We start from the raw sequence: 15,523 nt of genomic DNA, 5'->3' as shown, positions 1-15,523 counted from the left end.
CCTGGTCTTGTCTGTTCCTGAAACAGGGTTTCATTCTGCAGCCCAGGCTGGCTTCAAACTTATACCAGCCTCCCAAGTACTGGAAGTACAGGCGTGGGCTACTTTTCCTAGTTATAAGGGAAGCTGACTAATTCAGTCAAATGGTGGCAGAATAACAGATTTGTTCAGCAGCTCCCACTCCCAATAGACAAGCATTATATTTAAAATATGGAAAATTGTCCAAGGGAAGAATACCAACCCGGTAAACTGGCTTGCTATTGTGGTTTCCAATGCCAATCCGTACAAAACATCCTGTGACAGTTTTAGCAAAGAAGGGCATGTGACACCAGCGCTCCAGTTTATGCCGTGATAACCGAACCCGATTCAGTTCCTCGGGTAAGGAGACTGGCTGCGATTTTGGAGGGATTTCTTCTTTCCTGTGAGAAACAAAGAACAGTATTCACTATAAAACCACCAGAGAGACAGATTAGCAAATTCTTGATCCTTACCCAAAAATCATGTGATTAACTTAGGAGATGAAATAAAGGATCATGTAAGAGTCCAATCTATATAGACTATATCTCTATATAAAGTCTCCTCTATAGTGTGCAATGCCCTGACTGATGTTGCATCCCAGAAAAGCAGCTGCACACCAGTCTGAGGTGAAATGCTGTTAGCTCACATCTACTAGGCCCAAGAGAAATGCCCATGGAGGCACCCAGGAGTCAGGGGCAGGAGAGATGGATATGCAGAATTAAAGAATACTAAATCAAGCCAAAAATAGTGTAGCCTTATAGCTACACTAGGCTTCTCTTCCAAGAACCACCCCCCCCCCCCGTGACAGCTAATCTCAGTTGTCAACTTGACACAGCTAGGAAGAGAAGCTCAAAATTAGGGGGTGAGAGGGGACTGCCTTAATCAGAATGGTCTGTGGGCATTTTCTTGCTCGTGATTGCTGTGGGAGGGCCCAGGCCACTGTGAGTCCTGGGTTACATGAGAAAGCTGTCTGGCCAAGAGCCAGACTGAGGAAGACAGTAAGAAGCATTTTTCGGTTAGTTTCTGCTTCAAGTTCTTGCCTTGGCTTCCCTTAATGATGGGACCTCTAATTTAAGTAAACAATAAACTCTTTCACTCCACTTCTCCTGCCTGCTAGATCCATACAGATAGCTTACTCTTCTTCTTCATCAGATGACGACGTTCGGGATGAGCGGTCTGATTTCTCACTGGACTTGTCATCATCTTCCTCCTCCTCATCATCAGAGTAGACTTCACTGGTTTTCAATGGCTGTTTTTTGGCGAGGAGCTCAGCTAGAACAAAAAAGAAAACATTTATCTATGTACTCTCCACAAACAAGAAATCAACTCATCTTTGATCTCTGGAAAGAACTGGAACATAGAAAAGGACCCAAGCAGACAGTCTATCATTTCTAGATTGGTCTGTGATAACCTGAGCTATACTTAGGTAAAACACAGTTAATGATTAAGGTACCAAGATCAGATCCCACAGACCAAAACAAACAAACAAACAAACAAACAAACAAACAAGGTTGCTACAAGGTAAGTAGAAATGGTTACCAACTATACTAAAATTTCCCAACCCTCCCCACATATTGGGGATTGAACCCAGGGACTCTTACATACTAGGCAAGTGTTCCACCAGTGAGCTATATATTCAGCCCCTGTTCTCTTTAAGAAAAGGTTTTAATTGCTTCCTTTATATATGTGTGTGTGGAGGTCAGAGAATAACATGCAGGAGTCAGGTCTCTCCTTCCATCATGTGGGATTTAGGAACTGCCTTTACCTGTCTAGCTATCTTGCTGGTTCCCTTGTGGTCTTTAGTTAAGATGCTTGACATTAGGCAGGAAAGAATGAAGAAAACTCATAATTATCTTTTGTTTTTCTCTTTAAAGAAAAATCTATTATGTGCAGGTGCCCAAGGAGGACAAAAGGTGTCAGATGCTTTGGAGCTAGAGTTACAGTGATAAAGCTCACCTGACATGTGTGCAACTGAACTCATGTGTGATAGAAGAGCAGCAAGCACTCTTAACCACTGACTCATCCCACCAGCACTGTTTGGCTTTTGACACAGACTCACTATGAGGTGAGTCTAGGCTAGTTCTAAACTCTGGGAGTACCACTCAATTACCCATGCCACTTAAATTTCAGTAAAGCTGAGAAAAATGAGTCATAAAATGAACAACAGGAGATGGGCTGGAGAGATGGCTCAGTGGTTAGCAGTTCCTACTGTTCTCTCAGAGGACCTAATTCAGTTCCAGCACCAACATGAGGTGGTTTATAACCACCTCTAACTCTAGGTCCAGACGATCTGGTGCCTTCTTCTGACATCCTCATACACTCACAGACCCACACAAAGACACATGCACATACATATAACTAAAAATTCATCTTTTTATAAAGGAAGAAAGGAATTATCACTGTGAGTGACTAGGTGGGTTTTAAAGGGCCGGTTAGTAATTCCTGCAGGCTTCTGGTTCAGCTCACTTTGCAACCACATAGCTGCTGCAGCATGAAGGTGGTACTCTCAGCCTGCAATCACAAATGAGTGATGCTTTATTCTAATGGAGTTCTTCCTCTCAGTGATCAGACAGCCTTGTGAATGCTGTTACTCCCCCTAGCTGGCAATGAAAATTTGAGTCACAAAAGAAGGTTGTCTTCTAGTAGCTATAAAGGAATGGAATCAGACTTTGCTGTAGTGGTGTCTGTCTAGAATCCCAGCTATTTAGGAAGCCAAGCCAGAAGGAAGGTGAGTTTCAAGGTCAGTATGGGCAATTTAATAAGATCTTGTCTCAAAATAAAAAGTCAGTCTGGAGAGGTGGCTCAAAAGGTGCTTGCCTCCAAGCCTCGACAACCTGAGTTTGGTCCTCAGAATCCACATGGTAGGAGAGAATCAAATCTCAAAAGATGTCTTCTGAATTCCACATATATGCATATATGTGCCTTACATATACAAACACAAAGTAAATAAAAGTTCTCATATACATATTTGTAGGAGGGTTCTTTTCTCTAGTACTTAAGAAACCCAAGCAACAACAAAACAAACAACGAACAAAAAGACACATCCTAAACCTCAAACCAGGGTATAACCTCCAGAATACAAAATACAGAATACACAGCTATAAGAAAGGAAGAAAAAAAGGCATGTATATGTATGTATGTATGTATGTATGTATGTATGTATGTATGTGTGTATGTGTGCGTGTATGTATGTATGTGTGTGTATGTATGTATGTATGTATGTGTGTGTATGTATGTATGTGTGTGTATGTATGTATGTATGTGTGTGTATGTGTATGTATGTGTGTATGTATGTATGTATGTGTGTGTGTATGTATGTATGTATGTATGTATGTATGTATAGTATGTTACCCATTGATGGTTGATGGGAAATAGCATGTGACTCTGTTTGTATGCTTACAAAAAAAAAAAGAAAAAATATATAGAGAAACAGGGTCTGATATATTTTAGACTGGCTTTGAACTTGCTCTTTGGTCAAGGATAACCTTCAACTTTTAATTCTATGGCTTCATCAACCCCAGACAAATGCTGGGATTAAAGGGGGTCCCTTCATGCCTGGGACTGAACCCAGGGCTTTGTGCATTGCTGCCAACTGAGTGACATCCCATCCCTTTGGTATGTATATGAAACATTTAAGTGATGCCCACTAAGGGAAGGGGGCAAGGCATCGAGTAGAAGGATATGGAAGCTGAACTTCCCCTTAATATACCTTGTGTGACATTACGAAATACATCTTCATTCCCTTTCCTGGCACACAACTCCTAAAATCCATGGAATCTTCAAAGTGATAGTGTCTTTTAGTATGCTAATGAGTTGACTGGTGGCTGCAAGCCCATAGGTAGCTTCAGGACAGGGGCTGGTCCCTGGAAAGACCAAGGCAGTATTAGAGAGCTGAGACTCAGATCTTCAAGGAGAAAGAGGCTGAAGGTTAAGCAGATTACCAAGGCCAATTGATTTGCTCAATGTTTCCTCTGTAATGAAGCCTCAAAAACAAAAACAAATAACAACAACAAAAAACTTCCCATAGAATAGAATGTGGAAATCTGAGTGCCAGAACCAGAGGAAGTTCCCAGAGGGTGGCCAGTCCAGAGGGGTAGGGTTTGCTTGCAAATGTCCCACCCTACGAATCATTTCAGTTGTATCTTTTGTAATAGCTTTTATAATAAACTTGATAACCTAACCAGGCGTGATGGTACATACCTGTAATCCCAGCCTTGGGGAAGTGGAGACACAAGGATTACAAATTCAAGGTCAACCACAACTACACAGAGTTCCAGCCAGACAATGTAAGACCTTGTCTCAAACAAAAACACAAACAAATCTAAGTATGCCTGAGTCCTGTGCAACACTGTAGTAAATTAACTGCTTTCAGAGGAAGCAGGATTTGGCCCACTGCTCAGAAGCACATAAAAAAGAACTGGACATTCATGGGAGGACTGAGCTATCAATTTGTGTATATTATTGGAATTACAAAACTTGGTTGGTGTCTGGTATAGAATGAGTTGCTAGTTTGCCAGTGGAAGAAATTATCATTCTAGATATCATAGAAGTTTGTGTTGGTTGTTGTTAAATGTGTAAGAAACTGAGTGTGGGGACTGGAGAGATGGCGAGCGGTTAAGAGAACTGGTTACTCTTGCAGAGGCTCCTGGTTCCGTTCCCAGTACCCACACGGTGGGTCACACCCATCTCCAACTGCAGTTCCAAGGGATCTGCTGCACTAGGCATGCAGCAGGTGCAAGGATATGCAAATATGCATATACAGAAAAAATACTCAATACATAAAATAAGTAAGTCCACTTGTTTTTTTCCTATTTATCTATAGATGTTTATTAGGAGACAGAAATTTGGAAGCATAGATTTTATAATTTATATGTTCATGAAACAAAGTAATAATTAAAAGGCTATTTTTAAACATCAAAAGCAAAACAAAACATTCATTTAATGAATAACTATTCAGAAACAAACTGTACTGATGGACTGAGGTGGGCCATGGCCGAGAGTGACTGGGACAATGTGACGGTGCTGCGAAAGAAGGGCCCGAGGCTGCACAGGCCAGGTCTAAGCAGGCCATCTTAGCAATGAGAAGATGTGGAGACATCTGAGAAATGGGCTGCTGGCCAGAACAAGCAGCATTCCATCACTAAAAACACAGCCAAGCTAGACCGGGAGAGAGAGGAGCTGCATCATGGCTGGGTGTCCCTGGAGGTGGGCAAAGTGATCCAGCAGGGGCGGCAGAGCAAAGGCCTGACACAGAAGGGCCTGGCCACAAAAATCAATGAAAGGCCACAGACTATAAAAGTGGACCGGCCATTCTGAATAATCAGGTTTTGGGCAAAACTGAGAGAGTCATTGGCCTTAAGCGCCAGGAGAAGGACACTGGGAAGCCTATCAAAATGGGGTCGCAGGCCTCGAAGCCAGTGCTTCTGGCTGAGCTCTTCTGGCTGGTCCCCCAGGACTGCCAGCACTGCAGTGGGGCTCCTCAACCCAAAACTGCTGTCAAACAAAGCAAAACCTTGCAAAGTTTAAAAAAAAAAAAGATTTGGGTGTGATATGATACAGACCTGCAATCCCAGTGTGTGTGTGTGTGTGTGTGTGTGTGTGTGTGTGTGTGTGTGTATGAGTATCACACCAGAGCACCAGCCCTCAGAGATCAGAAGGCACTGGATCCTAGAACTGGAGTTACTTGTGGCTGTGAGCCACCATGTGGATGCTGGGAATCAAACAGATCCTCCAGAACAACAGCAGGCACTGTTGTGCTGAGTCAGCTCTCCTTTCCTCTAAAAGGGCTACAATACCATCAATGGGCAAATGTGCTATCAACAGTGGGTACGTGCCTTTAATCCCAGCACTTGGGAGGCAGAGGCAAGCAGATCTCTAAGTTCCAGGTGAACCTGGTCTACAGAATAAGTTTAGGACAGCTAGAACACCACAGAGAAACCCTATCTCACCAAAACAGAACAAAACAAAACAAACAGCAGAAAACAATGGGTGTTGAAAAACTTGAATAATATAAAAAAAAAGAAAAGATAAAAATTGACCCACTTTATGCTATTTATTAAAATTAAGTGTAGATGAATCAAAGATTAAAGATGGAGCAAAGATCTAAATTAAGAACAATTACTGGAGAATCATGACATTGGATTTGGCAAGAATTTCTTGGACATGACATCAAAAGGTTATAAAAACAAAAGGAAAAGAGACACCAGCTGGTGTGGTGGTGTGTCTCTTTAATCTCAGCATCTGGGAGAATGAGTTGGGCAGATTTCTGTGAGTTCTATGCCAGCTTGGTAAACACAGTGAGTTTCAGGACAGTTAGGGCTACAAACAGAAACCCTGCCAGGAAAGAAGAAAGGAAGGAAGGAAGGAAAGAAAGAAGGAGAGAGAGAGAGAGAGAGAGAGAGAGAGAGAGAGAGAGAGAGAAAGAGCCAGGCATAAAAAGATTGCATATATATATATATATATATATATATATATATATATATATATATATATATATATATATATATATATATATATGATGTCATGCATATGAATTGGATATCTTATGGGTAAGTGCATAAAAATCACGGTTTTACTGGACAGACAGGTGGATTCTCCATAATAAAAGCTGTTTGCATTGTAAACTTTTCATGAGTAAACAGTATTTTATATGCTTTATTTCAATAAAGTTGTTACAAAAAAATAAAGCTATAGCTAGGCCATTAGGGTGCCTGCCTGGTAGATAAGACCCTGGTTTCAATCCTCAGCATCAAATACACCAGCTGTGGTGGGAAATGCCTGTAACTTGAGCATACAAGAGCTAGAAAGAGGAAGTTTAAGGTCATTCTTTCATTCTTGGCTACACAGCAAGCTGAGGCCAGCCTGGGCTATATGAGACATTGTCTCCAAAAGCCATACATATGTATGGCTGTTTTGCCTATATGTAGATCTATGAACCATATACATTTGGGGGCCAGAAGAGCATATCAGATTCCCTGGAAGTGGAGACAATGGTTGTATAAACAGTCATGTGGGTATTGGGAATTGAAATCAGGGTCTCTGGAATAGCAGCCAGTATTCTTAACTGCTAGGCCATCTCTCCAACCCTATGCCTAGCTCCTTGATGTTATCCTTAAAACAAACAAAACAAAAAACAAAAACTGAACCAAAACCCTAGCTCTGTAGACTGAAAAGGCACAAAAACAGACAGAATAATCAGTTGGATAGATACTTTTCTGTGTAGACTGTAGTCTACTTTCTCAGCAGCAAGGGCTGCTAATAATTCCAAATCTCAGAAGAAAGCTACATAGATTACAGGTGTGGGGAGTACTTTAAGGATGTATGTGGTTGATATCAGAGTCCACAGTTGGCATGTCTGAGACCCTAGGTTCCATTTCCAGCATCCTACCACTCCTAAAAGATTAAAAGTATAGGTTATGGTCAATGATAGAACACTTGATTGCCTGAGATGTATGAAGTCCCCAGTTCAATCCTGACTTGGGCAGGGAGAAAAGAAGGGGTGTTGTGTATAATTTTCCTAAGAGCCAAGCAAAAGCCATTTTGGGGAGTTCAGCTGCACCCCTTTGTGAAAGGATTATTCCATATGGGCTTGAACTGTGTACCTCCCTTCATGCAGGGGCTGGTGAGGGACAAAAGACTCTCACCAGATTATTCAGCAACTCAGCACCACCTGTTGTTTGCTTTAATCGAATGAGGTTTTAGGGAGGGGCTAGAGTATGGGGTGGGGCACTAGCAGAGTAGGGCTGTTCCATTTATTCAGGGAAGCCCTCAGCACTGCTGGGTATGGCCTTTCCAGGGAAGGAACACTCACAGCCCTGTAAGTCACATCTTGCCATTGGGATAACTATTCGTTCGTCAACTTGACTATGTTTGGAATTAACTAAGAAAAATGGCTGGACATCCCTGTGAAAGCTTTCTTGCTTAACTGGATCATTTGAAGTGGGATGATCCATTTCTAGTGTGGGCCATACCTTCTGATGGAAGCCTATATAAAGGTTATGGAAGAGAGAAGCTTTCATTTTGCTTGCTTTCTTCCACCCTTAATTCTTCACTTCATTCTCTATTCCTTCACTGGCATTGGAGTCTACTTCTTTAGCATTCTGCCACATTCTGAAGAATAGCTGAGACATCCAGTCTTGTGGATTGAACAATTACTGGATTCTTGGACCTTCTATACATAGGCAGCCATTGTTGGATATGCTGGACCACAGCCAGTGAGTCATTCTAATAAATCCCTTTTCTATGCATACATTCAGACTATAAGTTCTTTTACTCCTAGAGAATCCTGACTAATAAAACCATGTTTGTAAGAAAACCCAATAAACTCACTGATTCTTCAGAGTAAAGTCTGGTGGGATCATGATGCCTCCTTGGGAGCTCAGGAGGAGGAGGAAGAGGAGGAGGTTGCTTATGTTTCCTCCTGAGAAGAAATCTTATCAACAAGGGAAAGGAAGGAAGGATATGAGAAAGGAGTGTTGTAGTCTTGTCAAGGGGCCATAACCAGTTGACTAATTGACTAGGAAGAATATAAGCTGTACCAGATTATAAGAAAACATGGATGATTCTCATAGACATTAAGAATAAATCCCCACAACTGGTCTATGTACAGAGAGTAAGATGGCAGAATACCCAGCCTCAAATGAGATATTTGTATTATACACTCCTTATAAGGTTCAAGGGACTTCTGCTGAAGAGGGAGATAAAACACTGAGTACATATTGGATTATGACAAATTCAATGCTTTTTAAAAAAGATTTATTTATGTATATGTGTCTATGTGCACATATGCACATGCATGTGGGCGGGTGCATGCTCCTCCTTATGTGAAGGGGCCAAGAGGGGATTGGAGTCCTCAGAGTTAGAGTTTTAGGCATTTGCAAGATGTCCTCCAGCTTGTTATATGGTATTGGGATCCAAATTGTACTTCCTTATTTTTGTACAGAATGCATTCCTAACCATGGAGGCATTGGTCCAGCCCTGTGCCAGAGCTCAGCTGGCTCAGCAGCTAAGAGCACTTACTGCTCTCAGAGGGCTCCCAGCACCCACAGAGTTGCTTGCAACTGTCTATATCTCCACTTTTAGACAATCTGATGCCACAGTGAGTGATAAATTCATTGTGGTTAGTTCAAGGCCAGCATGGACTATGAGACACTGTTTTCAGATAAAGCAAACAACCCTCCAAATGAGTCCTGGAGATAGGAATATAGCTTAGTAGAGAGGGCTTGACTAACATGCACAAAAACCTAGCTTTTATCTATAGAACCCACAAAAAGAAATATCACTGGGGCTCTTGTCTATAAGAGATGCTGAACTATTATAGTTAAAACACGGCACTGTTAATGTTCACTTTAGACAATCAAATGGGAAAAGGAGCTATAGACTAACCAGGAAGGGTATGGTGTAAGCAGAGCCTGGACAATGGGATCAGATGCTCCTTAGACCATTGCCATTACGGCTGCAAGTTTCTACAACATATAGAGCTAACAAAAGGGAAAATAAGCCACCGTCACTCATTTCCCCGCTTACCTGTTCTGTTCTTCCGTTTTTCTCGCTCTGCTTTTAGCTCCTCCATGGCTTGAGATTTCTTATCTAGTTTCTCATCCCGCTTAGAACGCCGTTCTTTATTGTGGGAAGTAACCTAGGGGGGTATACAGGGCATCCGTTTTACTCCATCCTGGTAAGATTCTCTATACCAACAATCAACACTTTTAGTCCGTGAATTGGACTGTACAAACCTAAAAACCTAGCTAAGCTCACATCTTGAGTTCCAGCACTTGAAAGGGAGAGGCAGGTGGATCTCTTTGAGTTTGAGTCTAACTTGGTCTAAGTATTGGGTTACAAGACAGTGAAGACAAAGCCTATACAGCGACACCTTGTACCAACAGAAAAAAAGTGGATGAATGAATTATCAGAGTGAGCTCTTCCCAGCAGGACACTCCATGTTTTGATCTACTATCTGTTGGTATCTTCAGATGCAAAGATGATAACTTTTATAAATTTTTATGACTATATTTATACCTAGGGTGATACACTTCTGAGTAAACATAATCAAGCTGGTTACCTGGGGAAGGAAGTTTACCAACATACCCTCCAGAGATCCTCACACACCCCTATTTACCCTGACTTGAGTGAACAAGTCCTAAGAAGTTCATCAGTGTAGCTAATGGTGAAATGGTGTTCAGAGATGAATGAGATCCCCAGGGGGCAGGTGCAGATTATCTCATACATCTTCAGTCTAGCCTAGATTATCACCACCCGCCCCACACCAACAGCTGTGCTCTGGGAATGGCCTCCTACCTGAGATTCTTGAATCTGTGTCAGCTTTTTCTTTTCTTGTTCTTCTTCCTGCTTTTTCTTTTTTTCTTTCTTTTCTTTCTTTTTGGCTGTTTTTAGTTTTTTCTTAATTTCAAATCTGATTAAAAGATATTTGTTTGGTTTATAAAAGGAATAAAATATATGTAAAGATTGGTTTCTACTGGCTAGAAAACAAGAAGTAAGAGGAGGAGTTATACATTTTGGAATACAAGAATCTTAGACACACACAAAAATAATTCTGTTTTGCTTCCAGAAAGAAATTCAATGCCCAATAAATATGTTAAAATTGTGTCTGTGGGGCAGAGAGATGCTTAATGTTTTAGAGCACTGCCTGCTCATCCAGAGGATCCAGGTTCAATTCCAGTACCCACATGGCAGCTCACAACAGTCTGTCATTCCTGGAACCTGATCCCCTCTTCTGATTTCTGTGAGCACCAAGAATGAATGTGATATACAGCAGACAAGCAAAACACCTATACAAATAAACAACTAAAACCAAAACAAAATAACAAACAAACAAAACCACCAATCTATTTGAAAGCATTCATTTGGAATAGACATGAGAAAAAAATTCAAATTGGAGTTCAAGGTCATCCTCAGCTATATGAGTTTGAGACCAGCTTGACTATGTCTCAATAAAGAAAATAAAAATGTATTAAATGAAAATGCAGCAGATTATAGCCAAATTAACTGAAAACAGGTACTCAAACATTTGAATATCAGCATTTATAGTATGTGGTATACTATGTGCTGGTATGGATGCTTGGTCCATGGGAAGTGGCACTATTAGGAGGTGGGGCCTTTTTGGAGGAGGTTTAGCTTTGTTAGAGAAAGTGTGTCACTGTGGGGGTGGGTTTTGAGGCTTCTATGCTCAGGTTCCACCCAGTGTGGCTGGCTTATGATCAACTCTCAGCTCCGTCTCAGCTCCTTCTCCAGCACTAAGTCTGAATGCTGCCATGCTTCCCACCATGATGATAATAAACTGAACCAGTGAAATTATAAGCAAACTCCAACTAAATATTTGCCTTTATAAGAGACACCTTGGTCATGGTGTCTCTTCACAGTAACAGGATTCCTAACTAAGACATAGTACATTATACATACTAAAAAAAAAAAAAAAAAAAAAAAAGCAAGAACTTTAATGGCAATTGAACAAATTCACAAACTGCAGCATATGTGTATAATGGAATGCTACTCAGCTCTAACAGTGAATATGCTACATGAACTAATTTTTTAAAAAAATGCTAAGTGAAGTTGAGCACAGGATGTATATACCTATGTCCTACTTGGGGGTCATTGCTGAGGTGTAAGGGCTATTTCAGCTCAGGAGTATCAAGACAACACAGCAAGACTCTGTCTCTAGGGATTAGGTGCACAGGCCTGGGTTGGAGAACTCAACAGAGTGGCTCACAGCCATTTATAAGTCCAGCTCCAGGGGATCTGATATCCTTTTCTAGCCTCTGCAGGCATCAGGCACTTACATGGTGCACAGGCATACATGGAGATAACACACCCAGACAGAAGAACATTTTAAAATTGTAATAATAATAGAAAAAAGAAGTTGGACAGTTGTGGCACAGGCCTTTAATCCCAGCAATTAGGAGGCAAAAGTAAGGGATCTCTGAGAGTTCAAGGCCAGACTGGTCTACAGAGAATAGTTTCGGGACAGCCATGGCTATGCAGAGAAACACTGTCTTGAAAAACTAAAAACCAAAACCAACTAACCAAAGACAAAAACTGAAAAACAAACAAAAAAGAAACACCAAAATGTTCCAAAACAGCAACAGAAGCTGAAGAGAATTTTCAGAGTATATATATATTGTCCCTTTCCAGAGTCACAGAACACCACAGCTCTCAGGAGTTCTGTCACCACCTTCAACATTCTTTTAGCTGCTAAAAATATCACCTGCTTTTTTTTTCTTAAGATTTATTTATTTACCATATATAAGTACACTATAGCTGTCTTCAGACACACCAGAAGAGGGCATCAGATCCCATTAGCTTAGCCAAGATCCTGCCTTAAATGAATAGGTAGAATACAAAAACACCCGACACCCTATTATGACTTTTGTGTGCACACACAAGCATGAGTACCTATATATCATCCACAAAACAAGCATGCACACAATATAACAGACAAAATAAGATAATGACTTTCTCAATAATTTTTGTCTGGTAGAAGTGAAATAATATACTTACTTTATTTTTAACTTAAATTAACTATATTTGGTGATGGTAGTACATGCCTTTAATCACAGTACTTGGGAGGCAGAGGCCAGCCTGGTGTACAAATTAAGTTCAAGGACAGCCAGGGCTACACAAAGAAACACTGTCTTGAAGAAAACAAAAGTAAATAAGTAAAAATTAATTACATTTTATTTACCTTTGGATATTTGTTTGTTTTTTACTAAGTAGCTCTGGCTATCCTGAAACTCACTATGTAGCCCTGGCTGACCTCAAAACTCAGAGATCCTCTTGCCTCTGCTTCCCAGGTGCTGGAAATAATGGCTTGTGCTACTACACCCAGGAAACCTTGTCTTAAATCTCAAGAAAAGGAAGACACTGGCGCTGGAGAGATGGCTCAGCGGTTTAGAGCACTGACTGCTCTCTCAGAGGTCCTGAGTTCAATTCCCAGCAACCACATGGTAACTCACAACCATCTGCAATGGGATCTGATGCCTTCTTCTGATATGTCTGAAGACAGCTATGATGTACTCATATAAATAAAATAAATAAATCTTAAAAAAAAAAAAAACAAAAAACAAGCAAACAAAAAAAAAGGAAGTCACCCCTCATTCGTGGAAATCTTGTTTGGCATACGTGAGGCCCTGGGTTCTATCACCAGAACTACAAACCAACAAAAAGCCTACTACTGAATAATGCACATTAGTACAGAAGGCATAAATATGATCTTAAGCTACTTAACTCACATTACATGAACAATCACATTGCCAATTGTCCATTCCTATAAACAGACTCTCTTCAGCTTATTAAAGAACTGTGTCTCAACCCCATGGGAGCCAAAACACTAAAAGCTTAAAATGTGTTCACTATACCCAACCTACCAAGCATCACAGCCTATCTGACGCAAGCATGCTAATAAATTTTAAAAAGACATTTATTTATTGAATGTATATGAGTACACTGTTACTCTCTTTAGACACACGAGAAAAGGGCATCAGATCCCATTACAGAAGGTTGTGAGCCACCATGTGGTTGCTGGAAATTGAACTCAGGACTTCTGAAAGAGCAGTCAGTGCTCTTAACCAGAGTCATCTCTCCAGCCCCAAATGCTCAAATCTTAATTGTTGTAGTTTGGTAAAACAATTTTCACAAAGCATTGTTGGGATAATTCTTGTGCACTGTGTAGATTATCTTTTTATGAAGCATCACCTGTCTCCGTGTTTTGTAAACATGTTCTCCATCACCTTCTGATTGGTTTAATTAAGGCTGAACGGCCTATAGCAAAGCAGGAGAGGATAGGCCGAACTTCCAGGCAGAGATAGGAACTCTGGGAAAGAGAGAGAGAGGAGGGAGATTTGCCAGCTAGACACAGAGGAAGAGGAAGAGGTGCAGGGACTGAAGAAGAGGTAACTAATAAGCCACATGGTGGGGCAGAGCTAGATGGCCAGGTTTACTTAGATGACCAGTTTAGGGTCTGCCAAGCTCAGGACAAACTCTCATAATTAATACAAAGTTTCTTTGTCATTACTTGGTGGCCAGTGAGCCAAGTCATCCTGTGAAATGAAGTGTTTGGCATCTCATGTAATTTATCAATTGTAATGAGAAAAATAATTTTATGGGTAAAACCTTATACCATTGTGAAGCTGGAGAAAATCTTAAACTGTGAGAAACAAAAGTGAGCGGACAGGGTAGTGGCAGCCTTACCTTCTTTTCAGTACCTCCCTCTTCTCTATGCGGTTGAAGAGCTCCTGCTCCCTCTCCTTCTCTGTCATCTGCTCCAGTCGGGCCCTGTCTTCCTCATCTCCCATAAGATCCTCTCCATAGCCATCATGGAACTCTTCATCTTCTGATGAGGAGTCTGAATCTGAACTAGAGGAGGAGCTGTTGCTGTCAGAATCTGACACCTCACCTGCAATGGAAAACCAACAGAAGGTCACACCATGCCATGTGACACGTACCACCCCTTGGCTCTCCCACAGGAAAGGCACACAGCCATCTCCACCCTCTTGGGACGTCTACTCGATCTGTCTTTGGTAAATGCAAACAGATAGGGAAATTTAGGCTGGAAAAATGACCACAACAGTTTCCTTTTTGACACAGGGTTTTTCTATGTAGCACAAGACATCTTCAAAGTCCTGCTCTTCCTGCCTCAGCCTCCTGAGTTCTGGGTTTACAAACCTGATACGTGACACATTCAACCTGGTTACTCTGAAAAACAATTATAAACCTATAAAAGCAACAAATAGATATAGATGATAGATAGATAGATAGATAGATAGACAGACAGACAGACAGACAGACAGACAGACAGACATTCAAGTTTTGCTGGGTGGTGGTGTAGCCTAGGACTTGGGAGGCACAGGTAGGCAGATCCATGTGAGTCAGGATGATCCACAGAACTAGTTCGAGGATAGCCAGGGTTACACAGAGAAACCCTGTCTCAGAAAACCAAAACTGGGAGCTGAAGAGATGGCTCAGTAGTTAAGAGCATTGACTGTTCTCCCAGAGGTCCTGAGTTCAATTCCCAGCAACTACATGGTGGCTCCCAACCATCTCTAATGGAATCCAATGCCCTCTTCTGGTGTGTCTTAAGAGAGCGAAAGTATACTCACATTCATAAAAAAAAAAAAAAAAAAAAAAAGAGCAAATAAATCTTTAAAAACTAAAAAGCAAATAAGAATAAATAAATCAATAAAAAGATGGTTTATTAAAAAAATAAGGATAAATAAATCAATAAAAAGATGGTTTATTTAAAAAAAAAAACTAAAAAGCAAAACCAAAAACTTAAGAACTATAAAGGCCGGGGGTGGGAGGGGAGATATGCTTGAGCTAGAGGCTCACTGTGTTTTCCAGTTGGCCTCAAATTCTGGGTTTGTATGACTGCACTGCCTTATTAGCCTCTTGAGCAGCTGGGACTACAGAGTGTGTGCTACCAAGCTTGGATTACCTCTTTCTGTCAATGCCATTACAATTCTGAAAAATTAAAGTCTACTATATTGTTTAATGGAAT

General features: G+C 41.0%; 1 protein-coding gene and 1 pseudogene across 2 annotated transcripts in view; one reads left to right on the top strand and one right to left on the bottom strand.

The window, feature by feature from the left end:
- Nucleotides 1–15,523, bottom strand: part of RTF1 (RTF1 homolog, Paf1/RNA polymerase II complex component) — a gene marked incomplete at its 5' end in the record, with an annotated part of 54,568 nt that overhangs the window by 10,874 nt on the left and 28,171 nt on the right. Inside the window, 5 exons of the mRNA XM_080931033.1 lie at nt 239–416; nt 1,152–1,287; nt 9,541–9,652; nt 10,312–10,426; nt 14,218–14,422. Coding sequence (XP_080787159.1) covers nt 239–416; nt 1,152–1,287; nt 9,541–9,652; nt 10,312–10,426; nt 14,218–14,422 — 746 coding nt within the window. The remainder of the gene's footprint in view (nt 1–238; nt 417–1,151; nt 1,288–9,540; nt 9,653–10,311; nt 10,427–14,217; nt 14,423–15,523) is intronic.
- Nucleotides 5,005–9,116, top strand: LOC308431853 (endothelial differentiation-related factor 1-like; annotated as a pseudogene). Its single transcript has 2 exons — nt 5,005–5,484; nt 9,097–9,116. The product of its transcript is annotated as an endothelial differentiation-related factor 1-like (transcript).

The sequence above is a fragment of the Micromys minutus genome (genome assembly GCF_963924665.1).
Source record: "Micromys minutus genome assembly, chromosome: 17".
In the NCBI taxonomy this organism is placed as follows: Eukaryota; Metazoa; Chordata; class Mammalia; order Rodentia; family Muridae; genus Micromys; species Micromys minutus.
Note: the sequence above shows the minus strand (reverse complement) of the source record. Positions and strands in the feature narration are given on the sequence as shown.